Source organism: Adiantum capillus-veneris, chromosome 24, assembly GCF_014529385.1.
Source record: "Adiantum capillus-veneris isolate H3 chromosome 24, ASM1452938v2, whole genome shotgun sequence".
NCBI classification, from domain to species: Eukaryota; Viridiplantae; Streptophyta; class Polypodiopsida; order Polypodiales; family Pteridaceae; genus Adiantum; species Adiantum capillus-veneris.
In genome coordinates, this window is record NC_140954.1 from 80,443,665 (window position 1) to 80,465,594 (window position 21,930).

The window sequence follows — 21,930 nt, forward strand, 5'->3', positions numbered from 1 at the left end:
CTCTCTGAAACTGTCCTCAAAGGCACCAACGTCCAACCTCATAGATCCATTACAATTCCAATTAGCCATCTTCAGTGTGGTCCCATAGGTCTCACACTGTCATGTAGAGTGCCGCTCTATAATCACCACCCGATCATCTCTGTAAAAGGCCATCTTTCCCTTCTCCGTCGCAGCCATAATCTCTGGCATTACCTCTCTCATATGCGCAAGCTGTGAGAGAGTAAGATCATCACCGAGGAAAATACCTGTCTTCTTTAGAGTAGGCCTCTTTTTCAGGAATTTCTTCTTCTCTTCCAAGGAGGGGAAGCATGAGAGCTCTCTTTTGAAGATTCTCCCAGGCCACCACTCTTCTTGCCCACTCTCCATGCCTTTGTGTGTGAAGGCTTGTCCACCCCCATCATGGGTGTGACCTCTTTTTCCACATTGTTTATGTCCTTGAGGCCGGTTACCCTCACATGTAGAGCCCGCATCCTCCTCCTTTGTTCCTCTTCGAGGGTCATGTTAATTAGAGTGGGTGTACAAGGAGCTTTCTTATCTTTCCCTTTCTTGGTGACCTCAATCCATTTTTCGGCCTCTGCTACTTTCTTTTGTGTTGCGGAGATGACCGCGGCCCATGACTTCTTCTCTTCATCTTCCTTGATCACCCTTATTTCTTCTTTCATGGTATTCAATTCTTCCATCATGGATGGTTGAATTTCGCCTTCTTCGAGCCGCACACTTTATGCTGCAAGAAGTTCACCTTGGAGAGTTCGGATTGTGGCTTCTTGTGAAGCCGCTTGCTCTTCGACGCGAGAAATCCTTTCGCATAGGTTCTTCTTCTCCTCTTTCCATTCCTCCATCTTTTGAAGAAAGGTTGCCTCCATCTCTTTGTTGATATCCGCTTGTTGGTAATCGAGAACTTCATGTTGAGAGGGAGGCGGGCTATAGCCATTAGAGAGACCATGTGAAAGGGGGTCAATGGGTAGCCCAATGGAGAGAGAGAGAGAGAGAGAGAGAGAGAGAGAGAGAGAAAGAGAGAGAGAGAGAGAGAGAGAGAGAGAGAGAGAGAGAAAATGAAATGAAATGTTATATTAACGCCTCCAAAAGGCCAAAGTGACCTATGAGACCAGAAAGTTACAATGCAGTGTATCTGATACAAAGTCAGATTAACAAAATAAATTCAGCTAGGATAACAAGATATAAATACTGCGGAATCCTAAACTAAGCTGATAGGTGTGAAAGGTGAAAGGCGTGAAATGTGTGAACTACGCAGTACAATGTGTAGACAATATGGGAGGGAAGTAGAGATCCATCTTCATAGAGATCCATCTTCATCTGCACTCTGGACGACGAGAAAGTATGGCTCGAATCCTTTGCTGTAGCCTCCTTCGAAACTGTGTAGCTCCTCTTCTCCATCGGGGTCGTCTAGATCTCCCTAGCGAGAGAGAGAGAGAGAGAGAGAGAGAGAGAGAGAGAGAGAGAGAGAGAGAGAGAGAGAGAGAGAGAGAGAGAGAGAGAGAGAGAGAGAGAAATGAAATGTTATATTAACGTCTTCAAAAGGCCAAAGTGACCTATGAGACCAGAAAGTTACAATGTGGTGGATCTGATACAAAGTCAGAGTAACAAGATGACAAAATGACAGAATGACAAAATAAAATACTATGGAATCCTAAACTGCTAGGTGTGGACTAAGCAGCTAAACAACTAGCTGGGATGGGTAAATCAAAGGAGATCGAGCATCGGTCGCTGGCGGATCTCATCAATCTCCTCCATGGTCAGTAGTCTGACCGGGCGTCGTGCATGTCGAGCCAAAGTGATCCGAATCCTCTGATGCAGCCTCCGTCGATGCTGTGTAGTCCTCCGCAGTCGTGGGCGTCTAGATCTCCCTAGCTCAGTCGCTCGGTCGATTAGTATGCCTCTGGTGTAAAGCGACGGGCTCTGCTATGGTAGTAACTCCTCTGGGTGTCTAGTGGCAGCTCTAAAGAAGTTTGTGATGTGTCTCTGAGACTGGCTAGCCTCTCCTCTCATCAGGCTCTCTCTGTGTCTGCGCAGCTCGAGCAAAAACAAACCCAGGCATCTCTGATCCTCGTAGCGCATGACTCTAGCGAAAGGTCCAAAGCCCTCTCTGAACAAGCAATGGAAGCGGCCTCGTATCTCGTAGTAGACGGGGCAGTGGCATGTGTAGTGCAACTCTGTCTCAGGCTCGATGTCACACAGGGGGCATGTGCTGGCCTCTACTGGTATTCCGTTGTATTTCCCGGTCTTGATCCGCAGCAAGTGTGAAGATGTGCGAATCTGGCCAATAGCACATCGTATGCCATGAGACAAGTGGGTGTCCATGTAGCTGGGCCTCGTCACAAAACCATCCTCCGTAGCTAGAGAGAGAGAGAGAGAGAGAGAGACTAAAACAACCAAGAAAATACAAGAAACTCTAAAAAATAGCAAGAAACGCTTGTAAAATCCTTGAAAATCACCTTCGAAACTCTAAAAAACAGCAACACAAATTTGAAACCCTAGAAAATAGCAAAAAAAGTGGAAAAACCCTAAAAAACGGCCAAAACAGTTTTGATACCCTAAAAAATAGTAAGAAACAGTGACGAAACCTTAAAAAACAGAAAAAAACAGTGGCAAAACCCTAAAAAACAGCAAAAAAAAGTTTCGAAACCCAAAAAACAGCAAAAAAAACGATGATGAAACCCTAAAATCAGTGAGAGAGAGTCCAAACCCATGAGAGAGAGAGAGAGAGAGAGAGAGAGAGAGAGAGAGAGAGAGAGAGAGAGAGAGAGAGAGAGAAATGAAATGAAATGTTATATTAACGTCTTCAAAAGGCCAAAATGACCTATGAGACCAATCAGTTACAAAATAGTGAATCTAATACCATGTCTGGGTACAAAAGAACTAGAAAAGAACTAGAAGTGGAACAAAATACTACTACTACTACTACAATCTAAAACTACGTGGGTGTAGCAGCTGATACAATAGGTACCCGGTAAACTGGATGTAACAGTGTGTGAAACAAAGATGGAAGAAATGGTGAGGATCCATCCTCATCTGCACTCTAGATGTCGAGAGAGTATGGCTCGAATCTTCTGTTGTAGTCTCCGTCGATGCTGTGTAGCTCCTCTCCTCAGTCGCGGTCGTCTGTATCTCTGTAGCTCCAATGCTCGGTCGATGAGAGTGCCTGTAGTGGTCGAATGAGTGTGGGACGAGCTCTGCAGTGGTGGCTGCTCCTCTGGCTGTCCCATATCTAGTGAAAAGAAATCTGTAATGTGTCTCTGGGAGTGCCTCTCTCTAGCTCTCCCCAGTAAAGTGTCTCTATACCTGTGTAACTCAAGTAGATATAGTCCAAGACATCTCTGATCCTCATAACTCATGACCCTAGATAGAGGACCAAAACCCTCTCTGAATAAGCAGTGGAAACGCCCCCGTATCTCATAGAACACTGTGCAATGACATATGTAGTGCAACTCTGTCTCTGGCTCTCTCTGGCATAATCGGCATATCCTGCTGTCTGCTGGTATCTCTCTGAATCTACCAGTCTCAATCTCAAGCTGATGTGAGGATGTGCATATCTGACCAATGGCACAACGCAAACCATGAGACATATGTGTGTCCATGTAGCTGGGTCGAATCACAAACCCATCTCCTGTGAGGTGGAGAAGATGCTCTCTATAGAAAGCCATCTTCGTGCTCAACTCCTGAGGCGGCTCTATCCATGTCCTCCTGGTGTCGAGCTGGATCAGGTCCTGACGAATGAGTCTAGTGATCTCCACCCGTGTAAGAGACAGCGAGGGTGCCTGAAGAGAATACTGGAAAGGGGGCAACCTGTCCATGGTGAAGCCATGCGTCTGAAACCATGAAGTCATCTGTGCATACCAGCATGAAGTGTCCCCCTGTAGAGCTAACTGTCTGGAAGACTCAAGGGCCAGTCTAGCAAAGAAAGAAAGAAAGAAAGATTTTTAACGTCTATGTCAGGCCGAAATCGGCCTATGAGACAAATCAAATGTACATGGTGTGTATGTCATCCGTCTATCGGAAAGACAAATGAAACAAAACTGATACAAAACTGAACTGAATGTAGGTAGTGGAGTATCTGAGGAGGGATGGAGCTCTATCTCTAGGGGTATATGCATGTCTATATGCTCAAGGTAGTACAATCATGAGAATGCATCAAGCTATCTAGCTCCATCCTGTACTAATGGGGGGATGTAAGATGTGGTACATGGGCGGGTCTGGTGCCAAGGCTACCCGGATGAAAGCTGTCGGGTCGGCACTCATCTGAGCCACTCGCTCCTCAGTGGCACGGCGCTCCCGGGCTCGGATCTCCTCAATCTGTCGGTGGTGGGAGCTCGCGCCCCTGTAGCCTGTGACTCGTGGTCGTCGTCTAGCTCGGCTCACCTCCGCCTGTGGGAGTGTCACTCCCCTCTGAGTGTCTGGTGAGGCAAGGGCGGCAATCCTCTGAAAGAAGTCTGTGAGCTGCGACTGTCTCCCCTCTGTCTGTGTAGCTGTGTGTGGCTGTAGTAGTGTGTCCCGATGGCTCTGTATCTCTAGTAAGAAACATCCGAGCTGTCTCTGATCTCGAGAGTCCATGATCTCTCGGAGAGTGGGCTGTCCTCTGAATAAGGCCTCATACCTGCCTCTGATCTCAGTGTATGCTTTGCATCTACATACAAAGTGCTCCTCACTCTCCACCTCCTCTGTGCAGGCTCTGCAGACTCGCTCCTCCCTGGGAACACCAGTATGTCTCTCGATCTCAATCTCTAACCTGTGTGAAGCCACTCTCAGCTGACCAATCGCCACCCGTGAGCTATGTGGCATATATGTGTCCATGTAGCGTGGTCTCTGTATGAACCCCCCAGACAATATGGTGAGAAACTGGTCTCTGTAATCTGACATCCTCGTCCCCAAGCCAGGTGACTCCTAGACTCTCCTAGTGTATAGCTGCCACAGATCCTGTCTCAATACCAAGTTCCTCTCACTGCGAGAGAGGTGAACATATGGTGAGTGGGGGTCGTACTGGAATGGTGGTAGGCTCTCCATGTCAAGACCGTGTCCCTCAAACCATGCTCTGACCTGTGAGTACCATGCTCTCTCATGCCCACTCTCTGATAGCTGTATAGCTGCCTCAAATGCTCTACGAGTAAGTGTGTCAGGAGGTAGCTCTCTCATCCTCTGGATGAAGCAGACTGTCTGGAATAGTGCCTCTACAACCATAGGTGGTGTGGCGAGCTCGGCTCTAATAATGTCATGTGGCACTGTCTTCTTGCTGCGGAGCAAGCGTGAGATCATACATACCTGTGGCCTCTCAAGCTGTGTCCACTGGTCAGCTGTCAATCCTGGTGCCCATACTGCCGCCGAGTACATCAAGTCCAGGGTGACTAAGGTGTCGAAAAGCCACCCCTTCGTGCGGGGCTCCTGAAAGTGTGCCTGGTGGCATCTCCGCTCTAGCATGGCCAGAGCTGCATATCCTCGGGTGAGCCTGTCAGCAGCAGCCTGCCTCATAGTGAAGGGTCCTGGTAGGCTGGTGAATGTGATGCCAAGGTAGACATAGGAGGTGACTACATCAACCTGTCCTCCTGCTGCTGTGAAGGTGGCAGCGCTCCTCACTGCACTGGATGTGTGAAAGATCATAACCTTGGTTTTGCCAAGGTTCACAGTCAACCCCCTGTGTGTGCTGAATTCGTCCAAGGCCTCAAGATGGCGTTGCAAGCCCTCGGGTGACTCTGAAATCAACACAATATCATCAGCATATAACATGATGTGGACCGGAGTACCTGCCAAGTCGCTCCCCTCTCCTCCTGCTCGCAGTATGTAGTCGGAGATCTCGTCGATGTAGAGCCCAAAGAGTGTCGGGGAGAGTGGGCATCCTTTCTTAACACCAATGGTGCTAGCAATGGTCTCTGAAAAACCGCCTGGGCAACAAACTCGACCCGTCACCCTCTCGTAGAGAGCATATATGGCCCAAATCATCTCTGTTGGTACCCCAATGCTATGAAGGCGCTGGAAGAGTCTCTCGCGTGGGACTGTGTCAAAGGCCTTGCGGAAATCCACAAAGCAGCAGTAAAGCCTCTTCTTCCGCGCCTTTGCCCCATCAATGAGGCAGCGCAGAACGAAGATGTGATCAGTGGTGGAGAAAGCTCGTCTGAAACCTACCTAGCCTGGAGCTCGTAAACCCTCGATCTCTGCGTAGCAGCTGAGCTGTGCCTCAAGTACTGCTCCATATAGTTGAGAGAGAAATGAAATGAAATGAAATGTTATATTAACGTCTTCAAAAGGCCAAAATGACCTATGAGACCAATCAGTTACAAAATAGTGAATCTAATACCATGTCTGGGTACAAAAGAACTAGAAAAGAACTAGAAGTGGAACAAAATACTACTACTACTACTACAATCTAAAACTACGTGGGTGTAGGAGCTGATACAATAGGTACCCGGTAAACTGGATGTAACAGTGTGTGAAACAAAGATGGAAGAAATGGTGAGGATCCATCCTCATCTGCACTCTGGATGTCGAGAGAGTATGGCTCGAATCTTCTGTTGTAGAGAGAGAGAGAGAGAGAGAGAGAGAGAGAGAGAGAGAGAGAGAGAGAGAGAGAGAGAGAGAGAGAGAGAGAGAAATGAAATGATATATTAACGTCTACAAAAGGCCAAAATGACCTATGAGACCAACTGATTACAATGATGAGTCTAGTACCAAGTCTGGGTACAAACAAAGAACTGAGATAGGAGTGCTACCGACTCCTATGGGTGGCTGGTAGGCTGAGCAATGGTATCATGCCAGAGAGCAAATGAAATGAAACGTTATATTAATGATTCGAAGGCCAAAATGACCTATGAGATGAAAGAGCTACATAATGGCGAATCTGATACAAGGTCTGGATGAAAAGAAAGAAACTAACTAAAGGGAAACACTACTAGATTTGTAAAAGGTGGGTATCAAGAGCTTGAGGGGTACATATACAAAAGGTGGGTGCGTATCTTAGAGAACATATAGAAAATGGTGGATATGTGTGTATTAGAATTTGGAGATGACTCCCATCGGTCAGTGCATGATCATGTCGATGCCCTCCATGGTGAGAGTCTGCATAAGGCGTCTCCCATGTCTCGTCAATATAGATATGGATCTATATGAGTCTTTCATGCATTGCAACATCCTCTTGCAGGATCTTTCTAAATTTTTTTCCATCTTGGCTTCTCTCTAGTGCTTGAGTTGAGAAATCCAGGATAACTAATGTTCTAGTGGTGCTGGTTGTATGTAATGGTACAGCTCAAGAAGGAAGGACGCAGAAATGAATTTGAGATGAAGAAACTTCACATGCTGAATCAACGGCAAAAGATGGTATCTGCACAATTTTGGAATGTCCAGTTAATTAAAGAGTCTGAACAATGAAGATTATATAGGAACTTGAGGATGTGAAGTTCTTTTTACCTTTTTTTCCATTTGATTATAGAGAATTTGTCAAAGGACAGAAGTTTCATCCAAAATTTAGTACCTTAAAATACATGCTACAGGTTCTTCAAAGAAAAACCGAAGAGGCTTCTGCAGTCACACGGCGTTTGAAGGAGCTGCTTGAAGTTCGAAAGCATGCTGCCAGAGAAAAATCATGTCAAGGTGACCTCGAAAGAAAATTAGTTGTTTGGTTTTGTTGAGGCTAGTTTCTGGCAATTTTTGGTGGAACATATCAAATCGGTCCATTTGACAGCCAAAGTTTCTTGTAAATGTTTTAAAATCAGTATGATAGTCTCATCCAAGGTACCTAAGATTTAAATTTTCGAAGAGGGATGGCTTTCTTTTGATAAAAGTCTTTGAAGGAACTTGTTTGTTTTTGTTTTGCAGGTTCTGCAGCTTCTGATGACAATTCACAAGTTTGTTCTTGCCTCCACTTCTTTTGTTGTCTTTTTTTACTCTCAAGAGGAGATCGTAATCAACTCATGTGAGTAAACAGATATTTCTACCGTGAATCTGCAAATTGTCTACTATGTCGCTTCAGAGGGTAGTCCAGTGTTGCACACGTTGTCTGTATATGAATTTACAGGGATGTATTCAAATTCTACATTTGCAAAGAGAGGCTTCCTTTGGCAAGAAATTTTGGCTTATCTTCGGCACTTAAATGCCTTCTTCTCTAGAGATTTTAATAATGCTCCTTCTAGAGATATCATTTGTTTGGATATTCTCATACGTTGCATAATGAATGCTTGTCCTGGAGTAGTTTGACTTCTTCCTTTAATCTATGGACTTATTGTCTCACATGAATCTGAATGTTTTAGAATAGGCATTTGTATATATTGCTAGCTTCGATAACCACACACCATTTGATAGATGGTATTTTTTACCTACGGAGCAATATGATTATTTGTATGTAAAATGTGATTTATCACACGCTGAAGGCTAGATTTGTATTTTGACTTGCCACTACCCTCCTAATGCTTGCCGCACATAAATATTGCATACCTTTCACCTGAGGAAATTGGAATCTACTGTTCTGCTTCTTCTTTCTCATATGGTTGTGGATCCGGATGTTGCATGGTTTGGTGTTGTGATATGCATGCTGTCAGTTATACAAGATTAATGGGAGATGGCACATGCAAAGACAAATGGGTCATGGTCCACAAGCAAAGGTGGTCTATCAACAAATGCAAGAAATTCTGGGGATAGCGAGTCTCTCATTCAAAGCATGAAATGCCATGTGTGGCGAAGTCTATTTTAATGTATAATGATAGACGTAAATTGAAAAAATGGAGTCGTAGAACTCAACAGCAGTCTTTTCTTGATAAAGGCTTTTTATTGAAGATTTTTTTTTTGAAATTTTGCATCATTTACGTAAAGTTGATACCATCAAAAGCGTTAAGCTTGAATTTGGGCAATGGACTAATACAAAACGAGAGCTTGCGAATGCTTTTTATAATCACTTTCAAAGCATTCTTGCTGCTCCTCCAACTCCTGATATTGTCTTACATGCTCGATAAAATTCGTTATGTGACACCCTTCTTGTCTTCAGTGGATGCCTTGGCTTTGGAAAGAGATTTCATAGAATGTGATTAAAGGAAAGTACCCACAAAGCTGATCTAGGGAGTCATGGGCGTTTTACAGGACAGTCGTGGGGTAGGTTCGTACTCCCGAAGGGTTATCTGAGCATATTTGCTCCATTGTTGGAGTGAAATAGGGATGCCCACTCTCCCCTTAATTGTTTGGTTTGTATGTAGATGAGGTTCAAATTACATTGAGAGGGGAGGCGACTAAGGAGCATAGTTAGCAGGTACTAGATCTCATTACTACTGTATGCAGTTGATATTGTGTTGATCTCAGATTCGCCAGAGGGGATGCACCGACACTTGGATGCATTGCACACTTTTGCTAGTAATAGCGGCTTGTCGGTGAACCTTGGCAAGACCAAAGTTATGGTGTTCAACACCACAATACAGTGGGTCAGGCAATTTGCACCGACCTTCATCTATGATCAGCAGATGGTTGAGTATACAGAGGCAGACACTTACTTGGAAGCGGTCTTCATTGGTTCGAAGTTCTCCTTGAGGAGAGAAACAGAGACCAGATTGACGAGAGCACATGTAGCTTTGCGGAGCATGGAGAGGATGTGTTCGCAGATTTGGTTTTAGGAACCTCAAACAAAGCTCAGGCTATTTAACACATTGGTTACTTTGGCTATGCTCTATGGGGTGGAGATATGGGGACCATCAGTAGACCTTCATAGCTGAGCTGGCGGTACTGATGGATGGAGATGTATGGAGAGGCCTCTAGTCTCTCCATACATCATAGCCGGGCTGGTAGTACTGATGGATGGAGATGTGTGGAGAGGATTTCCCGGATGATTAGGGCCAAGGCCTTTGTACCACACGAGATTATTCGTGGAGAGCTTGCTGCTCCCCCGCTGGTCATAGAGGCACTTACCAAATCCGTCTCTTTTACACAGTATTTGGGATCTCCCCAAAGATAGATATGCTCCTCTAGCTTCGGAGTCTTTTCGACAGCTTGCCTCACAAGGAGACACATCTTGTTTGTGTGCACAGATGACATCCTGGTTTCAGCCAGATGGATTTAGTATGGACAGACTACCCCCCTTCCAGTGGATGCAGCCTCCTTGTCCTTCACATGGACCAAGATTACCTGCCTCATCAGACTGGATTTTATCCCGCTAGACGCTAGGACTTGGACAAAGCTGACACGAGAGCTTAGCACGAAGATGGCTTTCTACAGAGAGCATCTTCTCCAGCTAACAGAGGATGAATATGTGATTAGACCTGCCTATATGGACACTCATTTATCCCATGGGATACAATGTGCTATTGGTCAGACGCGCACAACATCTATCAGCTAGAGATTGAGAGGCAGATTTAGGAGAGTACGAGCAGAGGCCAGGATTTTCTAGTTGTGTGATATAGAGCCAGAGACAAAGTTACATCACATATGTCATTGTGTAGTATACTATGAGATACAAGGCCCCTTTCACTCTCTATTTAGAGAGGGCTTTGGACGACTGGTTAGAGTCATTATATATCAGGATCAGAGATGCCTCGGGTTGTTTTTGCTAGAACTGCGTAGACACAGGGAGAGTTGCTTGAGGGGACTAGACAGTGGGAGGCATTCACAAAGGGAGATCACTGACTTCGTTAGTGCAGAGACTTGGCAGTCAGATGAGCAAGCTTCGTAGCAAACTGCAGAGTCCACCTATACCAGAGGTATATTGACCGATAGAGCCATTGAGCTTGGGAGAGCTAGATGTCCACGTCCGCGAGGGCCACCACGATTTTGACAGAGGCTCCATCAGAGGATTGAGACTATTCTAGCACGACATGGGAGATGTCTAGTAAGATTATTTATAGAGGTGGACGTTGACGATGCTCTCTAGCGACCGATGCAATACATCCTCGGACAACGCCCGATGCTGGGCATCCTCGGACATTGATGTTCATTTTACCTTTTATTTTACTTCATTTTATTTTGTACCTAGACATTGTATTAGATCCACCAGGATTGTATCATTTTGGTCTTATAGGTCATTTTGGCCTTTTGAAGACATTTAATATAACATCTCTTTCTCTCTCTCTCTCTCTCTCTCTCTCTCTCTCTCTCTCTCTCTCTCTCTCTCTCGTTCACTCTACCATTGGAGTGAAACAGGGCTGCCCATTGTCTCCTACTCTATTTGGTATGTATGTTGATGAGGTGTCTGATTACATCGATAGAGAGGGTGACAGAGGTGCACAACTGGCAGGGACGTGGATCCCATTGTTGCTATATGCTGATGATATTGTGCTGATATCTGACTCACCAGAAGGTATGCAACGACAGTTGGATGCACTACGCAATTTTGCAGAGGATAGTGGATTGTGTGTTAACCTAGGTAAAACCAAGGTTATGGTGTTTAACACCACACCGCAATGGGTCAGGAGATTGTGGAGTATACAGATGCATAAACTTACCTGGGGGTAGTCTTTACTAGGCTGAGATTTTCCTTGAGAAGAGCAGCAGAGACTAGACTAACTAGAGCTGGTGCGGCTCTGGGAGGAATGGAGAGGATGTGTTCACAGGTTCAGTTCCAGGAACCTAGGACAAAGTTATGGCTCTTTGATACTTTGGTTGCCTCTACTATGTTATATGGGGTGCAGGTTTGGGGACCTTCTATAGGCCAGGATGGGTGGAGGCGTATGGAGAAGCCCCTAGTATCTATGATCTCTCGGCTCATTAGAGCCAAGGTTTCTGTACCACATGATATCATTCGAGCGAAATTAGCTGCCCCCCCTATGGAGATTGAGGCGCTCACAAGATCAGTCTCCTTTGTACACAGTCTGTGGGATACTACCAGAGAGATATGCCAGGGTGGCTCTAGAATCCTCCAGACAATTAGCTCTTAACGGGGATACATCATGCTGGTATGCTCAGATGACATCATGGTTTCAGACACATGGTTTCACCATGGACAGGTTGCCTCCTTTTCAATACTCTCTTCAGGTACCCTTGAGGTCTCTGACACGGGTAGAGATTAATAGACTCATCCGTCAGGATTTGACCCAGTTGGACACGAGGAGGACATGGATAGAGCCGTTACAAGAGTTGGGCACAAAGATGGCTTTCTATAGAGAGCATCTTCTCCACCTCACGGGGGATGGGTTTGTAATTCGACCTAGCTATATGAACACGCATCTTTCGCATGGTTTGCGTTGTGCCATTGGCCAGATATGCACGTCCTCACATCAGCTCGAGATTGAGACTGGCAGATTCAGAGGGACACCATCAAATAACAGAATATGCCGCTTATGCCATCTAGAGCCAGAGACAGAAGTACATTCATATGCCATTGCACAGTGTACTATGAGATACGAGGCCGTTTTCACTGTCTATTCAGAGAAGGTTTTGGGCCTCTATCTAGGGTCATGAGTTATGAGGATCAAAGATGTCTTGGGCTTTATCTACTTGAGTTACACAAGCATAGAGAAACCTTACCGAGGAGAGGTGAAGAGAGACATCCCCAGAGACAGATCACAGATTTCTTTACACTAGATACTGTACACCCAGAAGAACAGACAGAGGAGCAACCAACGACGGTGGAGAGGTCTACCCGCACTACTGGCATTCTCATAGACCGAGCATTGGAGCTAGGGAGATCTAGACGACCCCCAGGGAGGAGAGGAGCTACACAATTTCGAAGGAGGCTATGGCAAAAGATTCAAGCCATACTCTTTCGTCGTCCAGAGTGTAGATGAAGATGGATCTCTACTCCCCTCCCATATTGTCTTCACATTGTACTGCTTAGTTTAGGATCCCGCAATATTTATATTTTGTTATCCTAGTTTAATTTATTTTGTTAATTTGACTTTGTATCAGATACACCGCATTGTAACTTTCTGGTCTCATAGGTCACTTTGGCCTTTTGAAGACGTTAATATAACATTTCATTTCATTTCTCTCTCTCTCTCTCTCTCTCTCTCTCTCTCTCTCTCTCTCTCTCTCTCTCTCTCTCTCTCTCATCTATTCTTGAGCAGCAGCTGAGCAGATGGGCAGAGAGGGAGGGGATACGCGCAGCCGGGCAGGCAGGTTTCAGGAGGGGTTTTTCTACTCTGGACCATATCTTGACACTCAGAGCCATCATTGAGGAGGGCAGAGCGCATGGGAGACGGATCTGTTGTAGCTTTGTGGATTTCCCGCAAAGCATTTGACACAGTGCCCAGAGCTAGACTGATGCGCTGATTACAGCAGATGGGAGTACCCAAAGAGCTCATTTGGGGGGTCATGGCATTAAACAAGTCAGTAGTGGGGCATGTACGCACCCCAGAGGGTCTATCCACACCGGTTTACTCCACTATTGGGGTGAAGCAGGGCTGCCCGCTCTCTCCTACTCTATTTGGTATGTATGTAGATGAGGCTTCTGACTACATTGAGAGAGATGGTGATAGAGGTGCACAGCTGGCACGGACATGGATTCCACTATTGTTATATGTTGATGATATTGTGTTGACCTCCGACTCTCCGGAGGGGATGCAACGTCACTTGGATGCTTTGCATAGGTTTGCCCAAGAAAGTGGTCTGTGCGTAAACCTTGGTAAAACCAAGATCATGGTATTTAATACCACCCCACAGTGGATTAGGAGATCAGCACCTGCCTTCACATACGGCCAGGAGAAGGTGGTACAGATGCTTACACTTACCTTGGAGTGGTTTTTAGTGGGCCAGCATTTTCATTAAGGAGGGCAGCAGAGACTAGATTGACCATAGCCCATGCAGCATTGGGTAGATTGGAAAGGATGTGTTCACAGGTTCAGTTTCAAGAGCCTCGGACGAAGCTCTGGCTCTTTGACACTCTGGTGGCTTCTGCATTGCTTTATGGAGCTGAGATTAGGGGACCTTCACTGGATCATCATGGGAGGACGGGCCGCAGGGATGGATGGGGGACATGGAGAAGCCTTTGGTCTCTATGATCTCGCGGCTCATTAGAGCCAAGGCTTCAGTACCACGTGCTATTGTACGAGCAGAGCTAACTGCCCCCCCACTGGTGGTTGAGGCGCTCACCAGATCTGTCTCCTTCATGCACCGCATATGGGAACTTCCCAAAGACAGATATGCACGCCCTGCACTTGAGTCCTCTCGAGAGTTAGCCATGCAAGGAGATACAACATGCTGGTACGGGGAGATGACATCATGGTTTCGATGCACGGGTTCAGCATAGACAGATTGCCCCCCCTTCCAGTACTCACTGGATGCGCCCTCTTTGACTCTTACACAGTCCGAGGTAAACCAAGCTCATTCGCCAAGATTTGACTCAGCTAGACACCAAGAGGACATGGATACAACCAGCACAAGAGCTAGGCACGAAGATGGCTTTCTACAGAGAGAATCTCCTCCAGCTTACGGAGGATGGTTTTGTGATGAGGCCCAGCTACATGGACACCCACTTGTCTCATTGAATACGATGTGCTATTGGCCAGATTCGCACATCTTCACACTTGCTGCGGATCGAGACCGGGAGATACAACGAAATACCAGGAGAGGCCAGGACATGCCCCCTGTGTGACATCGAGCCTGAGAAAGAGTTGCACTACACATGCCACTGCCCCATCTGCTACGAGATACGAGGCCGCTTCCATTGCTTGTTCAGAGAGGGCTTTGGACCTTTCGCTAGAGTCATGCGGTACGAGGATCAGAGATGCCTGGGTTTGTTTTTGCTGGAGCTGCGCAGACACAGAGAGAGCCTGATGAGAGGAGAGGCTAGCCAGTCTCAGAGACAGATCACAGACTTCTTTAGAGCTGCCACTAGACACCTAGAGGAGTTACAACCACAGCAGAGCCCGTCGCTTTACACCAGAGGCATACTAATCGACCGAGCGACTGAGCTAGGGAGATCCACATGCCCACGACTGCGGAGGACTACACAGCATTGATGGAGGCTGCATCAGAGGATTCGGATCACTTTGGCTCGACATGCACGACGCCCGGTCAGACTACTGACCATGGAGGAGATTGATGAGATCCGCCAGTGACCGATGCTGGATCTCCTGTGATTTACCCAGCCCAGCTAGTTGTTTAGCTGCTTAGTCCACACCTAGCAGTTTAGGATTCCATAGTATTTTATTTTGTCTTTTTGTCCTTCTGTGATTTTGTCATCTTGTTACTTTGACTTTGTATCAGATCCACCACATTGTAACTTTCTGGTCTCATAGGTCACTTTGGCCTTTTGAAGACATTAATATAACATTTCATTTCATTTCATTTGTCTCTCTCTCTCTCTCTCAAGCAAGGATCTTCACATTGTAGAGGAGGCCTACATTGGAGTCTATGGAGCATCGTTTAGCGACATCGAGCACACTCCCGCAAAGAGCCAACTATGGAGGACATTGAGGCCATAGTAGAGAGAGCTCATGGGATAATCACCATTGTATACCTTCTCCATTCTACACCTCATTAACCCTCATGTGATTATACGCCTTCCCATGTGTTTTGAGATGATGTAATATGTGATTGTGATGATGATGATGAGGAGGATGTAGGGTAGGCTTACATACCTACCCACTCTAGGTACCCTCGTTTCTTAGAGTCACAATGGATGTAACCTTTTGCTCTCATAGGTCATTCTGGCCTTCTAAAGAGGTAATTTAACATTTCCTTTCATGTCATTTCTCTCTCTCATGCCTTGTTAGTAGGTACCCGAAGTGGGATGTAACCATGACCCATCTGATGATTGATCGGTCCCATAGGTTGAGTTCGGCCTTGAGTGGAAGTTAATAAAACTTTCTTTCTTTCTCTCTGTGATCTCTTTTGCTTTCAATTTGTCTCTGCAGGTGCAGGGTTGATCACGAAGAGCAGGGCAGCCACCTGCTTGTTTTCTACGAAGATCTCCATGGGGCTGGCAGACCATTCCTAGGTGGATATCTACGACCTAGAGGGACTGTCCACTGTGAAGGACAGATTTAGGTGCAAGAGTCATTGTAGCTGTCCGCATTCAGAGAGTCATCCTCACTGGTCGTGCCCCGTTCATCATCCGCCTCTTTGACTGCGGCATGCTGAGGTATGAAGGCATGTTATGTATTCAGGCTGCCATGAGCGGCTGGTAGGACACATTGGCAGTTCCGAGCTTCACAGCCCATAACTGCCCTGAGGAGCAACCCTTAGCTTCCCTTGGAAGCTACCTTAGCTAGCTAGTCTGAACCACCCAAGGAAGCTTCCTTCTAGCCACCCTATCTGGCCATGCAGCCGTTTGAGCAGCTACCTTTGCCGGCAGCCGTAAACGTACTGTACGCAGCCCCAGTTGAGGTGCTATGTTACACAATCACTGATCTTCCAGGCTATTGAATGCACACACTATCATTGCATTTTGACTAGTTCCATTTCAGTTATTCAGACTCTGAAGTGGGTTATGTGCAGCTCATACGAATTACTTACTCTCTAATAGATTTCTCAGGTGCTAATTCAGATTCATTCTTGCAGATGAATGAAAAGGAGCTTCAACAATGGTTGAACCATGAGTTGGAGGTCGCAGTGAGAATTAATGAAGTTCGTACAGCTTATGAAAAGCAAACGGATGCGTAAGAGATGGTTTTTGAACTTCTGGATTTTTGCAATCAGATCTTGCCCAATCATTATTGTTCTTATTACAGGAGGGGCTCCATAGCAAAAGAGCTTGAGGAATTGAGAAAGGAGGAGGATTCCAATCAAGTTGATCAAAATCAGGAGGAGACCTCAGTTTCAAACCTAGCCATGTATGCTTTAACATCCTTGGTTTCATTTCTTTGGACATTGTCCTTGTTGTTGAAGGTCCCTAAGAGATCGAAGCTCTTGAAAGTTTGAATTTAAAAATGTCTATTTAGCGGACAGAAATCCATAAAAAGGACAGCAGTAATGCATGGGTGCTCTCCCAACCACTATGTTCATCATTCAATATGAATGAGTCAAAATGGCATCAACATTTTAAGCATCTGTCTGCTGAACCTCAACTACTGTATATCAGCTTATGCAGCCTTCTGCACATACTCGACCACAGCCTGCTCATTTCAGGCGATCTGCAACACTTGGGCAGTCTGCTTTTCTTCTTGGCTTAGAATTCTGTTGGACATGGACACTAGGGCCTTTCTTTTGTTTTAGATGGTAGCAACTATGACATGTGGAAGAACACCATGAAGTCGAACCTGGAAAACCCTATGATTTGCCATTGAAGATGTCAACTGAGTGCATTGCAAAGCATACAAAGGAATCAGATATTATTGCACTCAAGAAGTCTAAGATCCAGAAGACATTTTCTCAGTGCGATTGGCTCCCTTTCATATTTCTAAATTGCATTGGGTAGGTGCTTAGGCATGTGATTTATACGACAGAAGCATTGCAGATATAAGGATTTTGATCATTTGTGCAACCAACAAAATCTTATAAAGGCCCTCTCTCCCTGTAGCAATCCCTCTCTGGGAACGGGTCTTGCTCACCCAAAGGCTGCTCGCTGCTGTTGTGCATCTCCCGCCCCAAACCCTCCCTCCCCCCCTCTCCCTTTGCGCTGCACCCTCCAGCTCGCTCACCGCTGCCCTTTTATCCTCAGCTTGCCCCCTCCCTAGCCAGCGCGTAGCTCTTGCTGCTTTCCCCCCCCCCCCCCGCCCCCCCGCAAACCCCCCCCGCAAACCCCGTCCCCCCAAGGAGACCACGCTATGACCTTGCTTCAACACTGATGTCTCTTTGACATTGCTGGCCTGTGCTATCTCAGAGGGTTTGTCTTCACTCGATCCCTTTCCTTCATAGCAGCAAACACAGATGGAGGCTCATGCTCCGCCCCAGGGGGACTCTCATGAAGCCCCCTCACCCGACCCTGCAGAGCCCACTATCTGACTTGCTCTCTCGCGGCAGAGCAAGCAAGCGTTGCAGTAGAGGTGGAGCGCCTCCAAGCAACCTCTGTGGTCTGCAAGATCATCGGCATCTGACCTAGCAGAGGGAAGGTGCGTGATCTCCTCCATGCCCACCTTTAAGCAAAGGTGGGAAAGATCATCGACGTTTAGTTTCTCGGGTGTGGCTACTATCTGATAGAGTTTGCGTCCATGTTCATTGCGATGAGCCCCTTGGCCATTCGAGCAATTAGAGCACATTTTCGACTACTGATGCTCTTGTCGAGGAGGAAGACCTACCTATCTCAGTCTACTTCCCCGGCGTGAGGAGAGTACCTCCTTTACTTTCCAGGATAGCCTGTGAGATTGGGACTGCCTTGAAGACATCTCGCACTGCAGCTTCTATTGCTACCAAGGCAGTAGGCATACCTACTGACACCCACACCCTCCCGAAGATCGTTTTAGTACCTCGGGTGAGTGGTGGTTGGTTTCGTCAGAGTGTGGAGGACTCGAGCCTCCCGAATTAGTGCTTCATTTGTCGACAGATGGGCCATCTTGCGAAGGTGTATTCAAGGAGGAGGCCTCGACCCGCAGCCCAAACTTAGACATAGCCTCCTAAGGCTGACTAGGCCCTGCAGGCAGAACAACAAGGAGCTCAAGCAGGTTCTTCCTCCGAGACTAGTGCACAGGCAGAGGAGGGCTGGCAGCAGGTCTGTGGTTGACGTCGCCAAGGACCACCACGTTAGTTCGACGGCCGTGGTGGTCGACCTACACCAGGCCAGCAACAATAGGTTCCCATAGGGAACCGTTTCGACCCCTTACAGTAGGACGAGCCCACCGATACCCCTTACACCTGAGCTTCGCCTCTGACAGCCCCTCCTCCTCCCCCTTCGCCCACCGCCCCTACCCCCTGGTCTCCATCATCTCCACCTCTCCCCATCCCCCCCGTTATTGTCCCCTTCCCTCCCATTCCACCTTCCAACCCCCCTTTCGTCATCCTCTCCTGCCTCATAGTCGGCTCAGGGGACAAGACCTTCATCGACAGCTAGGAGGTCTCTTGGTAGTGCTTTTGCCATGAGCTGTCTGGCGAGAGAGGAGCAGCCGTTCCTGTGGACGCCTCTGTTGATGCAGACGTCACCTTTTGCAATAGTCCCTCGAGGACTGACTAGTTTTGACATCCGTCGTCGCAGGTGGGACTTCTTCGCTTATGACTTCACACGCTTCCTCGGCGATTCCTCTCCTGCTTTTGGGCGGCTTGCTTTAGAGTCCACGTACTATTTCTAGTAGCTAGAGGGGCATAAGTTTTGGTCACATATTGTAGAGTCCTTGCCAATGCAGAGCAGTGGTGCTGGGGGAGACTTCAACATGTTGGAGGACCCCTCATATTGGATTGGAGGTAGCATGCTATTGTTCACGGGGCTGAGTTGGCAGCATGGGAGCGTTTATGTATGACCTTGAGGATATCAGATATTTGGCTGCATGCAGGCTTTGTGCGGCCCCAAGACAGCTTGTCTTTCTCTCGCTCTGACCGTAGAGTAGAAAGAGCGAATCTATCTCTGATAGATTGCTTCTATGCCAATGATCACATTTGTGACATGGGAGGATCTGTTTGCATTCTCGCAGGGACTACATTTTCAAATCATGCATGAGTGATTCTTACTGTGATAGACAGACAGAGGAGTGGGAGCACGATGCTGTAAAGGGATCCCAAACCCCGAACGAATATTTTTGAGCAAGCAATAATCCGAGCCAAAAAAGACGAAAAGATAAGTACATGCGGTACAATGTTCATCATTAAGTAGACCAACCCTTCCCTTGTCAATTTTGGGCTAAGGCATATCCAGCATAGTACTTAAATCCATAGCTTTAATCCTCAACCATTTCCTCATCATATCTAGTCAACCATATAGATTAGCACGTCTCTTTTTTTTTGTGCAAAACTCATAAACAGTGAGTGAAATATGAATCAAAAGAAAAAAAATTAATGAGAAAGACATGTTCAAATGGAGCCATGGCATCAAGATCACCACCACAAAGAAAGAAAGATCAATAGTTACAAGAAAACCCAAATCATCAATTCCAAACAAACACACAAGCCGAACAGGGGAGCCATCTCTGACAAACACTTACCGAACTTAGACTGTATACCACATATTACCGATATGACAGGGCCCACAATCCCCATCACCAAGAGACCTCTCGAGGTGCCACCAATGAGTCATTGGTGCCATTGGTACACTCATTGCCCCAACAATTACACCATCGAAAGAAAACCAAAGACGAGCCAGCCAAAAGCGAGCCAGTATTTCAAAAAAGAAACATATTAGTGAGGAGACAAGTAGAGACCTGTCCCATGACCCATGAGGGACTGCCACTCCACCCAAGGATGCCCGAAGCACCGCAAGAAGGAGACAATGAGCACCTAGAGATCCACCACGACTCGTAAGGGACTGCCACTCTGCCCAAGGATGCCCGAAGCACAGTAGGAAGGAGACGATGTATATCAGAGATCCGCCACTACGAGACACCAAGCCATATTGAACCACCAACACCAAACCCTAACATTAGTCTTTTCGAGGGGAGCTAAATCCCAGTACTGAAAGACCCCCAAGACACCCAGGTCTGTACATGAGCACCCCAAGAGGCTATAGACCGAGACGACGCTATCGCCATGACTTACCGTCTTGTCACATCAGCAAGGCATGCCACTGAAGGTGACCGAATTGGACCACCGCAACATGTCTACCATTTTTCCCCCCAAACAAGGGGTACGAGGACAAAACCTCTAAATTTTAATAAAAACCTCTTATTTCACCTTAAAAATTTACCAAGTTTTTCTAAAAACATATATTTTGACCCTTGTTGGAAAAATAATGATGGGTTAGAGAACCCTTATAGGTTAGAGCACAAGATTCTAAGCCGGATAAGAGGCAATTTGGTTTAAATCATGGTAAACATTGTGATTTTGGTACCAATAAAAAAAGGATGATAAACCTGCTAATTGTGAAAACCATTTGTAAGCATAAGGTCAAAGGTAGTGCATCCAAACACTCCCTCTAGCAATGCACGCCGGCGTGCGGTCGTGGAGGCAGGTGTTGCGAGCATGGGATCATGTGATTGAGGGTAGCTAACCGCTGTTCTCTCTCTCTCTCTCTCTCTCTCTCTCTCTCTCTCTCTCTCTCTCTCTCTCTCTCTCTCTCTTTACCATGCTTTCGTTTAGGGTTTGCTGCTGTATTTTAGGGTTCGCGACCTGTATTTTAGGGTTCGCGACTGGTTTTTTTTTTTTTTGGACAGATCTGCGTTTTAGGGTTTGCTGCATTTTCTGCACTTTAGAAACATCAATCCTCTCTTCTCTCTCTCTCTCTCTCTCTCTCTCTCTCTCTCTCTCTCTCATGTCATCCCCAACCTCACCTATGGCAACAAGCAAACTCAAATATATGCTTCACTCCAAACGAATTTCCATCATTGAATTGGAAATGAAAGCATGGAGAAAAGAGATGGAAGATTGGAGGAACGCGAAGACCGTTTTCCTCCGAGAAAATGAAGAAAAGGAGAAGAGGTGGAAGGACGAGAAGGATCATCTTCTCAACAAGATCGCCACGTTGGAGAATAGCATTTTGGACCTCCACAAAGAAGTGTTGGAAACACGGTCAAAAAATGGGCTTGAAGAGGGGGAATTTCAGCCCTCTTTGAGGGAAGAAATTGACAACATCAATGAGGAGAAGAAGTCATGGGCCGCGGTCATATCCGAAACGCAAAAGAAAGTAGAGGAGGCCGAAAAATGGATTGAGGTTGCCAAGAAAGGGAAAGGTAAGGAAGCTCCTTGTACACCCACTCTTATCAACATGACCCTCGAAGAGGAACAAAGAAGGAGGGTGCGGGCTCTACATGTGAGGGTAACCGGCCTCAAGGACATAAACAATGTGGAAAAAGAGGTCACAAGCCTCACATCAATGATGGGGGTGGAGAAGCCTTCACACACAAAGGCATGGAGAGTGGGCAAGAAGAGTGAGGGCCCCGGAGAATCTTCAAAGGAAAGAGCTCTCATACTACGCTTCCCTTCATTGGAAGAGAAGAAGGAATTCTTGAGGAAGAGACCTACTCTCAAGAAGACAGGTATTTTCTTAGGCGATGACCTCAC

At 46.6% G+C, this 21,930-nt stretch overlaps 1 protein-coding gene across 7 annotated transcripts in view; it reads left to right on the forward strand.

Annotated features, from left to right (window-relative positions):
* LOC147426649 (kinesin-like protein KIN-4A) overlaps window positions 1–21,930 on the forward strand; it is a 241,381-nt gene that overhangs the window by 175,021 nt on the left and 44,430 nt on the right. For all 7 annotated transcript variants that reach the window (XM_086497867.1, XM_086497868.1, XM_086497870.1 and 4 more), the window contains 5 exons: window positions 7,249–7,320; window positions 7,494–7,593; window positions 7,819–7,847; window positions 16,414–16,511; window positions 16,584–16,685. In XM_086497867.1, the coding sequence (XP_086353993.1) occupies window positions 7,249–7,320; window positions 7,494–7,593; window positions 7,819–7,847; window positions 16,414–16,511; window positions 16,584–16,685 (401 nt within the window). The remainder of the gene's footprint in view (window positions 1–7,248; window positions 7,321–7,493; window positions 7,594–7,818; window positions 7,848–16,413; window positions 16,512–16,583; window positions 16,686–21,930) is intronic.